The sequence below is a fragment of the Ascochyta rabiei genome, chromosome 18 (assembly GCF_004011695.2).
Source record: "Ascochyta rabiei chromosome 18, complete sequence".
NCBI lineage: Eukaryota > Fungi > Ascomycota > Dothideomycetes > Pleosporales > Didymellaceae > Ascochyta > Ascochyta rabiei.
Genome location: NC_082422.1, coordinates 467,023 through 483,634, shown reverse-complemented (window position 1 = coordinate 483,634; position 16,612 = coordinate 467,023). Strand labels below are relative to the sequence as shown.

Genomic DNA, 16,612 nt, shown 5'->3' with positions numbered 1-16,612 from the left:
GTCAGGATATCATCGTCTCGAGTCATGCCAGTCCCGCTCCCCTCAAGAACTCGAGCAGGCCCGATTCAGGTGTGTTGTGTTGCTTGTTCTTTCCTTCTTCTCGGACTACCTTGGATGGTGCAAGGTGGGGAATCATAAGCAACCTGCATTAGTCTAGATTTTCAGACGTTCCATCTCTAGGTATCAGCGTCTCATTTGCCGTTTGCCGTCTGCGCTTTGGACGCCGCGAGGATTCTGCGCTCAGGTTTCATGACGCCGAAGCTTATCGAATCTTGCTTGGCGTTCGGCGCCTCCACCGGTACCGGTGCTTCTGCCTGCGTGCTGGCAAGTGTCGATTCGGCTCATCTGTGCTCATCTGCGCTCATCTGTGCTCATGACAAAGCTTATCAGGAGGAGCGATGTGTGCAATTCTTGAAGGGAAGAAAGAAAACAGAGAAGAAAAAAAGGGCGCATATTGACGAGCTGACTTTGACAGTGATTGACTCGCAGCAGCGGAAGACTACCGAGCTCAACAGTGAGTCGTGACTGAGTGCTACGGGTTCCGCGGAAGCCTTGGCGTTGTCGTTTCTCGCTGGCTCCTGAAGAACGTTACACAGCCCGCACATGATATCCTGTGCAGTGCCATGATTGCCAATAGGTGAGATCGAATCTTCGAGAGCTATTTTACGCCCTTGCAGTACCTCCCGCCCAGCTCACCGTGCGCGACAGTGGCTGCATCCTCCCGTGTCATTCAGGCGTCCGCGGCCCCCGAGATGATGAACGCTGCGATTTTTCCGTACAGGGTCTGTTCACTAAATAGGAGCCGTAGGCCGTACTGCTTGGACCAGGGCACATCAATCAGTACACACACACACTGTCGAACATGCGAAGCGTATTTCGACCCGTCACAGCTAATTGCAATGCACTACCTCGACAGTCTCCACTATGATAACTTCGCTTCAAGCACTGATACATCACCGCTATATTCAACTACGTACCTCAACGCCAACAGTTAGTACTGTGGGGAAACTTGTCAAGAGTTTTAGGTCCTAAGCAAAGCTCAAGGTGAACGCTCAATAGCTCCATAATTCGTTTACGATGTCGATGTTATACCGAAGTCTTGGTAGGCGGACAGGGCTGAATGCTTACTCCGCTTCGTAAAACCTAAATCGCTCTGACGTAGCGGCCCAAACCGCAGTTGACCTAGAGAGAACATGGGACGAATGATATGACACAGGGTCAAGTGCGAGCGCGCAGGTACAGCCAAACATAGGATGTGCCTGGAGCTCACGCACAAGGCAGACACGTTTCCACAACCCTCGGACAACATCACAAAAGCCCTGGTGTACGCGGTTTCATATCTCGTCTCTATTCTTGTCGGTGCTCGCTTTCTACGCGAAGTAAGCGATGTGTAGCTTTGTATCGGAAGCCTATATTATGGCCTTCACTATGCTGCCAATATCGAACTTCAGATTTTCGAACCGCAACCTTTTTCATCACTGTCATCTCATCATCAATCTATCGCTCTCGTCCAAGATCCCAACCGCCCTCAAGCAGTATGTCTTTTACGCCGATTCGCTTCGCGCCTTTCCAAGTCTCAGCCGCACCCTCTTCTGGCCAACCTCAGACGTCCTCTATTCAACCTCAAGCATCAGGAGTTTCGACGAGTGCATCGAGCACATCAACCAGCTCATCAAACACTTCGGGCTCAACAAGCACGGACGCATCGAATGGACGTTAGCTGTCTCTGAGTGGAACGAGAGGAGTAACTACCTACCGTCTCATCTTCCCACCCACTTTGACCCATCTCACAAGAGCCTCACCACCAGCACCACGTACTTGAAGCAATGCACACATGCCTTCTTCCGTCTATCCTTACTACCACAAAAAGCTCACTAATCCATGACTGCGTCCACTCAGCTCTTCTCAAACACCATTTCAACACCGAATCCAACACCACCTGCGGTCTGATTTAGCTTCACCGATCCCCCGCAACACCCGCAACGTCCGCACCGCTACCGTAGCCTACCCGCCCCCGTCCCCGCAAAGACGGCGTCTCCAGATCTCCTTCTAGTACGCATGGTACCTACTCGTGTCGACTCGACAGCAGCGTCCGGAACGGAGCGGAGCGCATCGTCGGACAACGGATGTACGAAGCGGATGGCCCGACGGTGGCCTGCGCTTGTACCAACCAAATGCCTGGTCATTGAGTGCCAGATGGCGAGGTCTTTTCTTCTTGGGGATGTGGCGAGCTTTGGGGGGGGGGGGGGGGTTTCGTGGTTGCGTTTGGAGGGTGGTGTGGTGGAGGGCTATTTTTAGCAAAGGGGTCTTAGTTCGCGACGCGTATTGCTCGCTCTCAAAGTTCATCTGACTGCACGCAACGTAAAGCATGGCAACTCGTGAGTGATGGGTTACAGCCCTTGATGTGTGTTTGCGCGAATTAAATAGTAGAGAGCGTGTGTTGCTGGAGGTACTTGAAGTGACACCATGCGCGCAGTGGCACCTTGCACATGTGGGATGGCACAAACAAAGTCTACTCAGAGCGAACATGCTGGAGCATTACATGAGTTTTGACGAACCCGAGCTCAGAATCTGGATTCTAGCAATAAAGGGGTGTTCGCGTCGCCGCCGCTATCATCTACTTCTTAATGCCAACGACAACAAGATTCCTCGGACTCTGCTTGTACTCGAACACGGGCTCTACCCATGCGTGCTCGACTTCGTCCTGCTCCTTCAACCACAGCCATCGATCTGTCACAATGACAGCCTCGACCACGCCCGCGCTGAACGCCATCAAGCTCCACATGACACTCAGCTCCTTCTTGCGCTCTGCATAGCGCACCTCATAGTCTCGAATGTCATCGTCCGTCAAGCCCTCCATCTTCCCTTTGATAAACTCGGGATCCACCTCGCAAAACGAGTTTGGAGCTACGAGCTTAGCCTCGGCGGCCCGGACATAGCTAACGAAATCGCCGTATGCGAACTTTCGCAGCGTGCCAATCGTCAGCGGAGTCGAAGTGCCGTCTGAGCTCAGGCCCGGTCCGCGCCCGTTCGGCGGTGTCCAGTTGACGTGGCTCGTGTGCCCGTTCGCCGAGACAGGGCCGGGGAAGTTGGATGCATCTACGGGCGCAGATACGATGCCGCGGTCAAGGAAAATCCGTTGGAGCAGCGCACGGAAGAAGTGCCGGCTGAAGAAGGTCTCGCTGTCTGCACGGCCCCAGTTGAAGGGCGCTTGCACAGCCATCATGCGTGCGGTGATGTTGAGGCGGAGACCTTTGGCGCCGGAAGGCTCGAAAGATGCATCGGGGGATGAAGCGTCGAGCTGCGGGGGCCTGGAAATAGGGTAGTTGACGAGCTTCTCAGACATAGGGAAACCCTGGGGATCGAACGCGTTTGCTGTAGCCTCGAGACGTGGGTGGTTTGGACGCAAGGTGGGGAGTTTGTATGTGGGAGGGCCGAGACGTTCGGTTAGGAGATTGTAACAGCAGCCTACCATGGCCACTGACGAGATGTTTGGACTGAGGAGGAGAGAGCGGAGCCCGTAATGCACAAGGTTTCCACACGAATGCAACGACATGACCATGGCATTGACATTCTTTGGTTTCGGCACTGTCGTGAGGTCTGATGGCACTTCGGTAGTTGCGGAAGTAGTGGTGACTTTGTCTTCTGGTATGTGCGAGGGGTCGAGAACTTGGTCGATGACGGGGCGGAGGTCGCCATCCTGGATGATGTGCTCCACATACTGTACACTACCATGGCCCTCTGAGTATATCTGAAGGTTGGTCGTGTTGGCCTTCGAAGCCTTAACAAAGCTACCCTTGGAGTCGTTGTGCACAACTTCAACATCTGAAGTTTTCTTCTGTCCTGGCGGCGGCGCGTGCTCGACAGTGCAGCCATCGTCATCGCATTCTGCACCACCCGCAGTCTGTGTAGGCAAAGATGATACTTCTCTAACAGCGACAGGTATTGAAGGAACTTCAATGACATTCGGCTCCAGGCTATTGGCATGATCTTTTTCTAAGGCCGAGTCCTTTTTGTTGGTATCTGAAGAACCGATGACTTGGGGGTCGTTGGTTTTCTTCTTCTTCTTTCCCTTGCCTGTCAATGCTCGATACTCCTTCTTGTTCCTCATCACAAGAGGCTTTTCCACTAGTTTGGCAAGGACATCCATGTTTTTCGCGCCTTCGATATTGTGTGGTCTACTCTCAACAGCAACAATGTGCTTGGAGTAAGGTTGGGCAGCGAGCGCGCGGCCAAGATAATTCTGTCCAGAACCAAAGTCTACAAGATGCGTGATGGGCTCTTTGCCAGAGGAGGCGACTTCTGAAGTCAACCTGTCAAGGTAGCGTGCAAAGTTGTCAACTTCGTGCACTTTCTTGACTTTCATGCCCATGGTGATATGCCGTGCTAACGATGCTTTCTCGGGCCGTGATTCGGAGCCTGGTCGAGGAAACTCGCGTGCCAGCAGATGTCTTCGAACATCTTTAATGTACCGCAGGAGATCTTCAGGGGGGTTTGGGCCATCTCGCCAGTTAGGTGTTCCATGGTTGAATTGGCTCAAATCCTCTCGCATGAGCAAGTCAAGGACGTCCATGATATCTCGGGTCTTGAACCAATCTCTCCAAGATTCTGGTAGAATAGTTGAGTATAGATCAGGCGTGCGTGTGTAGAAATCTAGGACGTGGACACCTCCACACAGAGTCTGAAGAAGCCATGAGGAAGTGCTGAACTTTAACAGTGATTCAACATATTCGTCGACATTGTCGAACTCGGCCGGAAGTGGGAGAGGCTGCTCAGGACCCATAGTCTTAGCCGTACCCCCTTTCTGGAAAGTCCGGTCTAGCTTGTTCTTGGAGGTCGTGTGCCACCAACTGCATGGCAGTGATTGTGGTGTTTCTATTCCTGACTTGTGCGGTTTTTCGACGGTGGGTGGTCTGTGCCGTGCTAGCGCTCAGTTGTGGCTCTGGGGTACCTAGATGCTGCGGCGCGTCTTCAACACCCCCGAGCGCCGCCGCAGCTTGAACACCCCAACGTCATTGCTTGTCTTCGTGCTATACGTGCAGCGTTCCAGCGATTGAGCTTAGTCCATCCTCACAATGATGTCTTCGACCCGTGACGAGGACCCTTTTCTGCAGGTCCAGGCGTAAGCATCTCCGCCACAATGAAGGCAAGCAGCTCCATTGACACATGTCACAGAGACGTACTATCAGCCCTCAATACATCGCGCCCGCTTTTCAAATCCTACCTTCGCATACGATCCTCGGCGTCATCAGCAAACAGTCCAGAGCTCCGTGAAGCTCGCAACGAGCTTGAACAGACACTCCAGGACCTCAGCCAAGATCTCGAAGACCTCGTCGAAAGTGTCAAAGCCGTCGAACATGACCCCTACAAGTTCGGACTTGAGATTGACGAGGTGGAGCGCCGCAGAAGACTAGTCAAGGAGGTCGGCGACGAGATCGAGAATATGCACAAGGCGCTGCAGCAGACGGTGCAAGATGCGCAGAAGAAGGGCAACATGCTGCCAGACCCTGATTCCTTTGAGGAAGACGAAGACAACTACGCGCAGTTCGAGCAAGAGCAACAGATGCAGATCATGAATGAGCAGGATGAAGCACTTGACGGCGTTTTCCGTACCGTCGGCAACCTGCGCATGCAAGCCGATGACATGGGCCGCGAGCTGGAAGAGCAGGGCGAGATGCTCAACGACGTCGACACAGTGGCCGACAGGGTTGGCGGCAAGCTGCAGACCGGTATGAAGAAAGTCGGCTTCATCATCAGGAAGAACGAGGGTAGGTGCTTCCACACATATATATATATACCACTGCTAATGTTGTTCTCGAAGATAAGTGGTCGAGCTGCTGCATCGCAGTTCTCATCTTTGTCCTGATCCTCCTTCTGGTATTGCTCCTGATCCTCTGAGCACGAACCCGAAGATTGTAAATTTCTATCCGGCGCCCTTAGAATCCAAGGCACGCTATTCAGGAGCCATCTTCCAGATTACCGGCACTGGTGAACAGGACCCTCCATGCACTTACTTGATGGATCAGCATGGTATCTACCAGCACAGCGATCGAAACACCGTCATTGCATGCATGACTCAACCTTCTTCGTAGCCGGTATTGCGGTTCTGGTTCTTACTACACCACTGTCAGTGACCGTCGGCACGGGGGTCTATGACAAAGCCAAGTCATTAATCTTCATGTGAGCCTCCGCCAGGAACGTAACCGGGTTCTATGGGCTTGCGCTTCGCGCCTGCTTCCCATGCAGGTTGCGACTTCGACATGGACCACCACAGACCACTATGAACCCTAAGCCCTGCCACCTGTGTGAGCACGAGGTCAAACGCGACTGACGATATTCCACTATGGTTCGATTGACATGTTAGCGCATTGATGGGGAGGCAGTCACATTCCCTGCACAACAGCATTCTTTCGAGGTTGCACAAGCATCCTCCTCGCAATTTGCCTGAGCATCGCTTCAACAGCCCTTTGGAATGCAGATAGCGCTATACTAGTGGTTCTACCGCTGCATGTCTATTGTCACGATTACTGAAACACTATCACTCTGACAGTTTGACAGCTGCGTCAACTAAGCTGTCGATACATTGCGACAGCTTAGTTTCGAGCATCCTCGTCCTGCCGCTGGCTCCCGGTTCACGATTGTATTCTACAACACAAGTGCAATTACACGCCTGCTACTTCCGACATGCCATCGCTGTCTACAATTCCCTGAGTTCTTGCGCACTCCTCCCTGCGATACTGCATCTACAACCAAAGACTTGGAGGCGACTTTCAAAATACACAGTAGCCTAAATGGCAAGACTGAATCGCCACAGTCGTACAGGCGAGCGGTTGTCTCAAAAGCCTGCGTCAACCGAAGCGAAGCTTGTCGCCTTCAGAATCAGCGCCCCAGCACCCCATAGGCAACTCAGTCTATTCACAATAACAATCATCCTGAACACACTACTTTGGAGCTCCGTCCTATGCTTGGTCATCGCGCTGTTCCAGATTGCATCCGATTCTGAGGATGCCTCAAACATTCTACCAGGTGTTTTGACGCTCGTTTCGGTATAAAGCACCACACACTGTGTAAAGATCGTTCGCTGACTAGCACCAGGCTACTGTGACAATAGTCTACACAGTCGTACATACAACATACTCGGTCAAGCAAAGAGCTCTGACCTACCAGCAACTAGATCCAGGCACCATCAAAAAGACGACCTACATCGCCAATCGTTTGGTGATCTCACTGTGTGTTTTGTGGCTGTTGACTGCTGGATGGAATATGATTTTGGTGGCTCGGAGGCCAAGCTGCCTACCTAATCAGCTTGATGGTCAAAGCTGGGAATCTGGCATTACTTGCCTTGTCAGCCGCGTAGGCATGGCTCTCGCTATGATCTCGCTGTGAGTAGCTACCAGGACCCTGCTTGGTTTGACTTCCACTGACACGTATGCGTAGTGTCGCATCCCTGGTTTTGTTTGGCATGATGGCTGCTGTGCGGCGTCCCTTCGAAGCTCATCTGTTTGCATACGGCCAACGTCAACCGACCAACCCTGATCCAACGTCACCCCCCTCTCGAAGGCTGTCTGAGGATCGTGCTGCGACCGAGAAGCTGGTTCCCAAGGGCGGAATGCCTGGAGACGATTACACTAGGAGCACGTCGCTGTTTACGAACGCGGATGTCGAGACGTTAGATCTGAACTCTAGCAGGCCAGCTTCGATCGTACAGTCGTCGTCGCCATCACGCGATCAAGCAGGCCTGGGCGCCTTTACCTCGCCTTTTGCTCCACCGTCACTTCCTCCTGCTTTCACAAGCCCTTCGCTTCAGCTCCAGGCACCCGTCTCGGTTCCGTTTGCGCACCGCCGCTGCCTATCACTTACGCCCCGCACCGATGCGCTTCTCGCACCCGCAGCATACGCGCCTTACTCGATACCCATCGAGTTCTCCGCATCTGCACAACGAGCAGTATACCCGGACACGGCCTCTCCATACCGATCCATAAGCACATGCCGATCCCAACCTCACCTCCGCAGCATGAGTAGTTTCTCCAACCGACACCGGTACTCACGCTCCTCTGTTTCGCTGTCCCGTCCCCATCGGTTGAGCTCCTTGACACCAGTACCTCATCTGGGATGCAGCTCGGGCAGCGACACCCTGAAGTCCTCTGAAGGCATCTCGGAGACGGGAGAAAGCCCCAACGGGGAGTCCGTTGCTTCATCGACGGGGACGAGAGCAACTGCTGCCGAAATTGTCCATGCGATTGCAAGCAACACCCCCATCCCTGGCACCGACGGACCCAGCCAGCGCAAGCACTGGCGCACCGTCAGCGCACCCGACGCGACAGCGGGCGCTCAGCAGGTAGCCTCGGGCACGCGCATGGCGATGGGGTGGAAGCCCGACCTCGGAAAGTCAAAGACGGCCGTGCACAAGCCGCCGCCCCTCAGCTTCAACAAGCTCATGCGCTCCGCGTCGGCAGAGTTGCTCGGGCGCTTTGGGCCCATGGCGGACCGCGCCGCCGGTGACGCGGAGATGAAGTGGAAGCGCGAGTTTGAAGTCGAGGTCGAGACGCGGTTGAACGCCATGCATCTCCTGCCCTTTTCCGACGGCAGGAAGAGTCTGAGCGCCGGTGGCTCCGAGACGGAGACGTTGCGCGAGTCGTACGATGCTGGGAGTCTCGAGGACGAGGCGCGGTTTGAGGACGCAAAGGAGGTTCTTTCTGTTCGGCCCGTGAGTCGGGACATTGCTTTTGTATAGATGGGACTGGTAGTTGAGTAGTTGGGTTCGAGGTTCGCACAAGGTTGGATATCATAGTAGTCACGTTGTCTTGGGATAAAAAGGAGCCATGGTTGGTCATTCGCCTGCATCTATTCAAGTCTACTCGCTGTGACCTAGCACATGCCCGTCAACACAGCCATACCCGCGACGTGATCAAAGCCCGCAGCCTCGTCCTCCTCGAGCAGCTTGTCGATGGTGGTCTTCTTCTTGATGCGCCAGAAGGCCTGCGCGCCGTCGGCAAAGCGCTTGCTGATGGGCTTGACGTCTTCGGCGGGACACGCGGCAAAGCACAGGCGCATGCAGTTGTACGCGTCCTTTTCGCGAATCTCCTGCGAGGGCGCAAACATGCTGCCCGGCGCGACGAGACACAGATAGGGTTTCTGGGTCAAGAAGACCCAGAAGGCTTGCGAGAGGCGGGCGTGGGCGACGTCGTCGGCGAGCGGGTGGGTGGTGAAATCGAAGCGGACCCAGACGAACATGCCGCCAAGGGGGCGGACGAACGAGTAGATCTGCGTCTTCTCGACGACGGCCCACTCGTCGTCCGAGTCGGCGACGGAGGTGAGCGACTTGCGGCGCCCGGCTTTGACAATCTCCTTGCCCGCGTCCAGCGCGTCGCACATGGTCTGCATGCGCCGCTCGTAGTTGCCGCGCAGGCCCTCGAGCCAGCGCACCCAGCCGTCCACCTTCCAGCCGCTGCCGTCTGCAGCGCCGCCGCGGCCTGGGTCGTGTGCGTTGTTGGGCCCGATGAGGAGCTCTGCGACCATGGCCTGGACGAAGCCCGAGGGCTGCTGGGTGGAGGATTCGGTGATGCGCAGAAGACGCTCGGCGAGGGCAGGCTGCGTGGTGATCCAGCCGAGACGGCAGCCTGGGGCCACCGTCTTGGAGAAGGTGTCGAGACGCACGACGCGGCCTTGGTAGTCGACGCTGAGGTACGAGGGGATCAGGCTGTCGAGGAAGGCGAAGCCGGAAGACTTGTTTGGCTTGGCGGCGACGACGCCGGGCGAGGACGAGGGGAACTGCAGGTACCAGTATGGGTCGTCCTCGATGATGACGATGTCGTACTTGACGCAGACGGCGTAGATGTCGGTGCGGCGTGCGACGGAGAGGGTGCCGGATGTGGGGTTCTGGCCAATGGTGACCGTGTACAGGAGGTGTGGGCGTCGGCCTCTGGACAGGTCCCAGTTCTCCATGACGTCGGCGAGACCCCCGGGCCCCTTGGCCAGCATGCCCTCGTCGTCGATCTTGACGGGCGCAATGTTGAAGCCGCGGGCCTGGCGGTCTGGATGGCGTTCATGTAGGCGTACTCCTCGCACAGCAGGCCCGGCCTCTCGTGGACGGGGTCGTGCTCTGCGGACCACTCGTTGCTGAGGGCCTGGATCGTCTTGGAGAGGCCATCGGTGGCGCCGCAGGTCAGGATGACTTCAGGGCCGTTCTTGTATGGGATGAACGGGTGCAGGTTCTCGCGGGTGAAGTGGCGGATGAAGGAGTAGAGCGGCGGGTAGCCCTGGGCCTGTCCGTACTGCAGCGCCGACATCAAGTCGATCTTGTGCCGCGGGTCTGGCGTGTGCGAGTCGTGCGGCACGAGCAGGCGCGCGGCTGGCGGCTCGTCATGCTTGCCCTTGCCTCTGCCGCTCGCGAGGCTGCGTTCCGCGAGGCGGGCGGTGGGCGGGTCGTCGGCGGGCGGGTCGACGGGCTTGTTGGGGGTGGGCTCCCATCGGCTTGGGTGCGCGACCTTTGCTTCGAGCGTGTCGTAGGGGAAGTATTTGTCGTTGGGCAGGCCTGGGCGGTGCTGTCAGTGCGTGCAGCGAGCGAGCGTGTCTGCGCACGGCACTCACCGCCAGCCAGTTGGGCGATGCCCGGGATGGAAAAGTACTGGTAGAAGCGCTTGACACTCGACGCCTCGCGCGCCTTTGTGCTGCGCGACAGGTGGTGCGAGAGGTCCACCGGCTCGGGGAAGCTCTCGGGGTCGGACGTGTAGTGCGCCATGGTGGCGGTAGGACCGAGCTGCGGTGGGCGGGATTCGAACACGCTCGCTGTATCACAACCACAATCTTCACGGCAATACCAATCGTCCAGGGAGCGGGTGCGGTCTGCAATCAGCAGCAATCCGTGTGCAACCAAGAGCAAGAGAGTCGATCCGCTGTCCGTTCACGTGAGCCGCGGGAGCGCACTCGATAAGCCGCGCTGCTTAGAAATGCTCTGAGACATCATGACGACATGCCAGAAGGAGACGACGACATCCAGCTAACCCACAACAGACTACCTAGGCTACATGCGCCCGCAGCCCGCCCGAAGAGGAAGCTGCATCCATTGCACCACTCTCGTCGTTGACCTCGATGAAACGATGAAACGATGAAACGATGAAACGATGAAACGATGAAACGATGAAACGATGAAACGATGAAACGATGAAAATGCTGAAAACGCGCGACGGGGTGCAGCGCCGAAGCGTCGACGCGTCTTCGACTTCTGCCAAGCCAAGGCTGGCAAGGCTGCCTTGGCGCGTCATGGAGTCGGCAACGTCTGAGCCTCAAGCTTCCGCGGCTTCCAGTCCTCTTCCTTTCTGTACCTTTGTACTTCTACTTCTATACATCTAAACACTAGACATTCGGACATCTCGCACCTTTGGTCTGCATTTGCGCTTCTCATCTCCATTCTCTTCTTATCTTGCTCTGGTCCTTCTCTTCTCATCTCACTGTCATCCTCTTCTCATCTCACTGTCATCCTCTTCTCATCTCACTGTCATCCTCTTCTCATCTCACTGTCATCCTCTTCTCATCTCACTGTCATCCTCTTCTCATCTCACTGTCATCCTCTTCTCATCTCACTGTCATCCTCTTCTCATCTCACTGTCATCCTCTTCTCATCTCACTGTCATCCTCTTCTCATCTCACTGTCATCCTCTTCTCATCTCACTGTCATCCTCTTCTCATCTCACTCTGGTCATCCTCCCATCTCACTCTAATCATTCCCTATCGTTGGCCAATAGCATCCTCAACATCAACGAAGCTCGAAGCTCGAAGCTCGAAGCTCGAAGCTCGAATCTCGTCCCCGCGGACTTCCTATCGATAAGCACCACCTCCAAGCTGTCGTCGCCAATCTCCCGCCACGAGCTTCGCTCGATCCGGGACATGAGCCCAGAGCGCTACGTCGACGACGAGGCTGCACCTCCACGAGCCTACCGAGATGACGAGCTCATTGACGTTGATCCCGAAGAAGCCGTAGTCATCGGTCATGCCGACGCGCCTGAAGAGGAAGAGCACCCGCAACAGGAGCATCATCACACCGGTAGACACATACCACCGCGCTTACACCATGCTTGGATCCGCGTGAAGACCTGGGTCAAGGGACCACAGCCTTCGCGACCTTGGAAGATACACCCATTCCTCCCCAAGATCCAAACCGCGCCCATACGCTTGATAGACACTTTCTTCCCAAAGAGGAAGCAAAGACTGCTGCTGCTGCTTGCCTGCTACACCGCTTGGATTCTTAGTTTTGCTTTCATCCTGCACAAGAGTGCCTTTTCAGCTGACGTACCGGGCTACGGGGCTCCAGTGAGAATAGGCTGCACCCAACGCTTCTGGAATGACGGCAACGGATGCGGCCTCAACGGGGATTCATGTCGCCCATTCGAGAACAGTTCAATGCCTTTCCGCTGTCCCGCAAACTGCAGGCGTGTAATACTGCAAAACCCTCACGCCGTGGGTGAGTACGTCGCGAACTACCAGCCCCTGGTAATTGGCGGCCCCACAGGCGAAGACGAGTCTTTGGAAAACACATACTACCGCGCAGATTCCTTCATTTGCAGCGCTGCTATCCACGCCGGCTTCATCAGCGACGCTTCAGGCGGATGTGGTGTCGTGTCCATGATCGGCGAGAAAGCGTCTTATCCCAGCGTGAACCGCAAGCACCTCAGATCGATTGGCTTCGATTCCTACTTCCCCAAATCTTTCTCCTTCCTCCCCGGCACCTCGTCTCAGTGTCGGGACCTACGCTGGCCTCTCCTCGGTGTCTCTCTGACATTCACAATCCTACTCTCCCTTTTCACGACATCGCCAGCTGTCTTCTTCTGTTCCATCTTCCCAGGCATATTCTTCCACGTAGCGCTCGCCTCCGATCCGCCCTCTTTGACCGACTACTATGCCTTGGTATCTATATGCCTCGGCCGTTTGCTCCCAGCAAGCTTCTGCATGTATGCTGTGTACCGCTTCGCAGTCTCCAGGACCCTCCGCGATTTGGATGCCCAGTTCGAGAAAACGATACTATGGCTGGGAGGTTGTTGGATCGGTGCACTCAACAACTACACATTTGATAAGATCCCCATCGAGCGCCTGACCCCCCACGACTTACAGAACCAGCCAGGCGCCGTTCCCGCGCTCATCATCGTCGTGCTATGTCTCTTCAGCATAGCACTGCTACAAGCATGGTGCTTGCGCATCGAGGGTCGACTGCCTCAGTATCTTGGCATCTATGGTGTTTTTGTTGGCTCTCTACTTCTGCTGGTAGCGATACCAAAGATGAATGTTCGGATCCACCACTACATTCTCGGTCTGCTCCTTGTCCCCGGCACCTCTATGCAAACGCGTCCAAGCTTGTTGTTCCAAGGTATTCTCGTCGGACTGTTCATCAACGGCATAGCGCGATGGGGCTTTGACAGTATTCTCCAAACACCAGATGAGTTGCGTCGCGACGGACCCATATCTTCTCTCCTGCCCATTATAACCGCCCCGATTATCCATCAAAACTTACACACGCACCTGAAAGCCAACATCACCTTCGAATGGACTCTACCCTTCCCAAAGCACTACGACGGCCTTAGCATCCTAGTCAACGATGTAGAGCGGTACAGAGGGTATGCAGACAACCGCCTGGAAAGTTGGACATGGGTCAAGCACATGAAGGACGTGCCCGAATACTTCCGCTTCGCCTATCTAAATGGCGGAGGACGCGGTGACTACACGAAAGCTGGTGTTTGGGGCGCGGAAGGGGGATGGAAGGATATGGCCTCCGGACCATCGTAGACTTCCCTGTTTAGAGCGGCATTGAATAGATACTCAAAACTAGATGTGTTGGATATAAAGTCGGACCTGGTTCTTCCAGTAACAAAGAGAGCTGGCAATGTAGGAGCGTTCAGCATATGAACATCTGACAACACTGACCTTTGAATGTTACTCGAACGAAACGAGAACTGGCTTCATAACCTTCACACCGACGTGGCATTGACACTGCGCGGTGTAGGTAATCATTCGTCCGGCTTCAACGACCACCCGTCCGGCTGTGTAGGTCGCCTCGCTAAGAACTGCTTACACTGTTTACGCTTCTGACAAGCTTTCTGACAAGCTTCTGATTTCTGATTGGGAACACCACGTCCTCGACCGCCTAGTCATGAACACGCTAGGGAGCGGGAATGAATTGCACTCTCTCATCTTTGCCCCGGAGATAACGCCATGCAAATTCCAGACCCCGGGAAGATCCACGGTTGGTGACGTGCCCTTGCGATCTATTGTGGAGCTATCCGCCACGATGTTGCGCCGCTATTCTACGGCACTCGGTGGGGTCGAACGTGAGTATTTGAGATGTCGATCGATCGATGGGCCATCGCGAGGTATAAGTATGGTACTAAATGACTGCAAATCACCCACACATCACTCTCTTCTAAGAAAGATTCAACACTACAACTCCATCACGAATAAACTCCAACACATACACAACAATCCCACTACACTCCGGCAACATGGTTAAGGCAGTATTTGGCGGAGGCAGCTTCATGGACCAGGGCGCCATGGGCAGCTTCCCCACCACAGACAAGGTCTCTGAGGCCATTGACGTCCTCCTCGCCTCGGGCGTAACCACCATTGACACAGCGCGCATATACCCGGGCTCAGAAGCTGCTCTCGGTCGACAAGACAAGCGCACACAATTCACCATCGATACAAAGGTACCTGGCGGCTTTGCGCCGGACACAGCACACAAGGACACCATCGTCGAACACGCGAAGGAAGCCCTTGAGAAGGTAGCCATCAAGCAATTCGACATCCTCTACATCCACTCGCCCGACCCAGACATCCCCCTCGATGACACACTCGCCGGTATCAACGAAGCCCACAAGCAGGGCATCTTCAAGCGCTTTGGACTGAGCAACTACGCGCCCCAAGACGTGCAGCGCGTATACGACCTCGCCAAGGAGAAGGGCTACCCGCTTCCGGAAGTCTATCAGGGCAACTACAACCCCGTGGCGCGCCACCTTGAGAAGGACCTCTTCCCCGTGCTGCGCAAACTCAACATGGTATTCTACGCCTACTCGCCGCTCGCGGGCGGCTTCCTGACCAAATCCGCCGCCGATCTCGACGCCGGCGTGGGGCGCTTCGGCAAAGACGCCCTCGGCGGCATGTACAGCGGCATGTACGACAAGCCGAGTCTGCGCGAGGGACTGAAGGCGTGGAACTCCATTGCCGAAAAGGAGGGCGTTAGCAAGGCTGAGCTGGCGTACCGCTGGGTTGCCTACCACTCTGCGCTGACGGAGGAGGGCGATGGTGTGATCTTCGGCGCGAGTAAGCTTAGCCAGATTGAGCAAACGGCGGCGAGCATCAAGAAGGGCAAGCTGAGTGACGAGGCGGCTAAGAACATCGAGCAGGTTTGGGACACGGTTAAGGCGGAGGCGCCGGTGGACAACTACGTGTGGTCAAGGGGCAGTAAGTAGGGCACAGCGCGATGGCGTGCGAAATAGTACAGTCTACGAATTGTTACCAACCCAATAGAAAGATACTGCACAAACATTCGTGTTGCCATCCACTGCGCCTGAGACCCGATGACGAGCTACGCGAAGGTTTGAACAAGCTTGTCGGCCGTGCCATGGTACCAGGAAGAAGTAGTGTACCTGTCAGTGCCAGCAAGAGATGAGGGCCGGGGGTGTATCATGAGCACTAAGTCAGGAACTAAAACTCCTCCCAGCCAAGTACAAGATCGATCAGTGCGTCTCGCAGTAGTGGCCTCTACAAGGAGGTCTAAGATTCTTTCAACGTCACCTCGTTCCTTCTGCCTAACCTCAAAGCGGTTCCCGCAAACATGACCGTCTCGGCGTTCAAGAACAAGATAGCACTACCCATATCGGAACAGCTACAGCGATCCTCGACATCGACGGGATCATCTTCCTCACAGACCCCTTCTTCTCCCCTGCCGGCAGCGAGTGAAAGACCGAACACCACGAGGCGCCTCTCAGAGTGACCTCGGACCGAGCACTGAGGCTGAGTGAACCCCCGCACATCGACGCCGTTCTTTTGAGCCACGAAAACCACCCCGACAACCTCGACGAGCTGGGACGGCAGCTGCTCGACGGCCGTCACGTCGTCACTACAAACGACGGCGCAAAGAACCTAGCCCCAAGACCCATCGTCCCCGGATCCAGCGATTGGGAAGAAAAGCACGTCCGTATTGCGGAGACCACTTTCCACATCACCGCCACGCCGTGCAAGCACTGGCCCGGCCAGCGAGTGCATTGTCTTCCTCCCGTCGACGGCGAGTTTCAGAACCGCACCGAACGGCCTTCCCAACGCCGTGTTTCTCCAGCGACACCGTGTGGATTGAAGAGCTGGCCTGCGAATCCAAAAAATACCACATCGCCATCGCCATGATGAATCTCGGACGCGTGACCGTTGACGAAATCAACGCCCCATGACCACCCTGCTTAGCCCGGTGACGTCCTGCAGATCGCCATGGATGGCTGCCAGGCTGCGCGGCTGTTTCGCGATATCAAAGATGTCGTGCTTGTCCCTGTGCACTAAGAAAATTAGGATCACTTCACGCAGCACGGTGAGGGGCTGGAGGAGAAGTGTGAGGACGAGGGGATCTCAAGAACGG

At 55.5% G+C, this 16,612-nt stretch overlaps 7 protein-coding genes across 7 annotated transcripts, besides 3 other annotated features; 5 read left to right on the top strand and 2 right to left on the bottom strand.

The window, feature by feature from the left end:
* Window positions 1-1,428: 1,428 nt before the first annotated feature.
* EKO05_0009994 (uncharacterized protein) lies at window positions 1,429-1,878 on the top strand (the record flags this gene model as incomplete). The annotated part of the gene is made up of 1 exon (XM_038946981.2): window positions 1,429-1,878. The coding sequence occupies one exon, from the start codon at window positions 1,429-1,431 to the stop codon at window positions 1,876-1,878; it is 450 nt and encodes a 149-aa protein (XP_038794548.2).
* A 739-nt stretch (window positions 1,879-2,617) lies between these two features.
* On the bottom strand, window positions 2,618-4,783 carry EKO05_0009993 (uncharacterized protein; the record flags this gene model as incomplete). Its single annotated transcript, XM_038946980.1, has 1 exon — window positions 2,618-4,783. One exon carries the CDS (start codon window positions 4,781-4,783, stop codon window positions 2,618-2,620), a length of 2,166 nt encoding a protein of 721 aa, XP_038794547.1.
* A 292-nt stretch (window positions 4,784-5,075) lies between these two features.
* Window positions 5,076-6,092, top strand: EKO05_0009992 (uncharacterized protein; the record flags this gene model as incomplete). Its single annotated transcript, XM_038942916.2, has 3 exons — window positions 5,076-5,122; window positions 5,176-5,768; window positions 5,827-6,092. 3 exons carry the CDS (start codon window positions 5,076-5,078, stop codon window positions 6,090-6,092), a joined length of 906 nt encoding a protein of 301 aa, XP_038794546.2.
* Window positions 5,861-5,894: a tandem repeat.
* A 1,279-nt stretch (window positions 6,093-7,371) lies between the features above and the next one.
* On the top strand, window positions 7,372-8,734 carry EKO05_0009991 (uncharacterized protein; the record flags this gene model as incomplete). The annotated part of the gene is made up of 2 exons (XM_059637657.1): window positions 7,372-7,382; window positions 7,438-8,734. The coding sequence occupies 2 exons, from the start codon at window positions 7,372-7,374 to the stop codon at window positions 8,732-8,734; spliced, it is 1,308 nt and encodes a 435-aa protein (XP_059493640.1).
* A 134-nt stretch (window positions 8,735-8,868) lies between these two features.
* On the bottom strand, window positions 8,869-10,741 carry EKO05_0009990 (uncharacterized protein; the record flags this gene model as incomplete). The annotated part of the gene is made up of 3 exons (XM_038942945.1): window positions 8,869-10,026; window positions 10,092-10,534; window positions 10,591-10,741. 3 exons carry the CDS (start codon window positions 10,739-10,741, stop codon window positions 8,869-8,871), a joined length of 1,752 nt encoding a protein of 583 aa, XP_038794545.1.
* Window positions 10,742-11,089: 348 nt separating this feature from the next.
* Window positions 11,090-11,169: a tandem repeat.
* A 590-nt stretch (window positions 11,170-11,759) lies between these two features.
* Window positions 11,760-11,803: a tandem repeat.
* An 83-nt stretch (window positions 11,804-11,886) lies between these two features.
* Window positions 11,887-13,776, top strand: EKO05_0009989 (uncharacterized protein; the record flags this gene model as incomplete). The annotated part of the gene is made up of 1 exon (XM_038946979.2): window positions 11,887-13,776. One exon carries the CDS (start codon window positions 11,887-11,889, stop codon window positions 13,774-13,776), a length of 1,890 nt encoding a protein of 629 aa, XP_038794544.2.
* A 713-nt stretch (window positions 13,777-14,489) lies between these two features.
* On the top strand, window positions 14,490-15,455 carry EKO05_0009988 (uncharacterized protein; the record flags this gene model as incomplete). The annotated part of the gene is made up of 1 exon (XM_038942760.2): window positions 14,490-15,455. One exon carries the CDS (start codon window positions 14,490-14,492, stop codon window positions 15,453-15,455), a length of 966 nt encoding a protein of 321 aa, XP_038794543.2.
* Window positions 15,456-16,612: the final 1,157 nt, after the last annotated feature.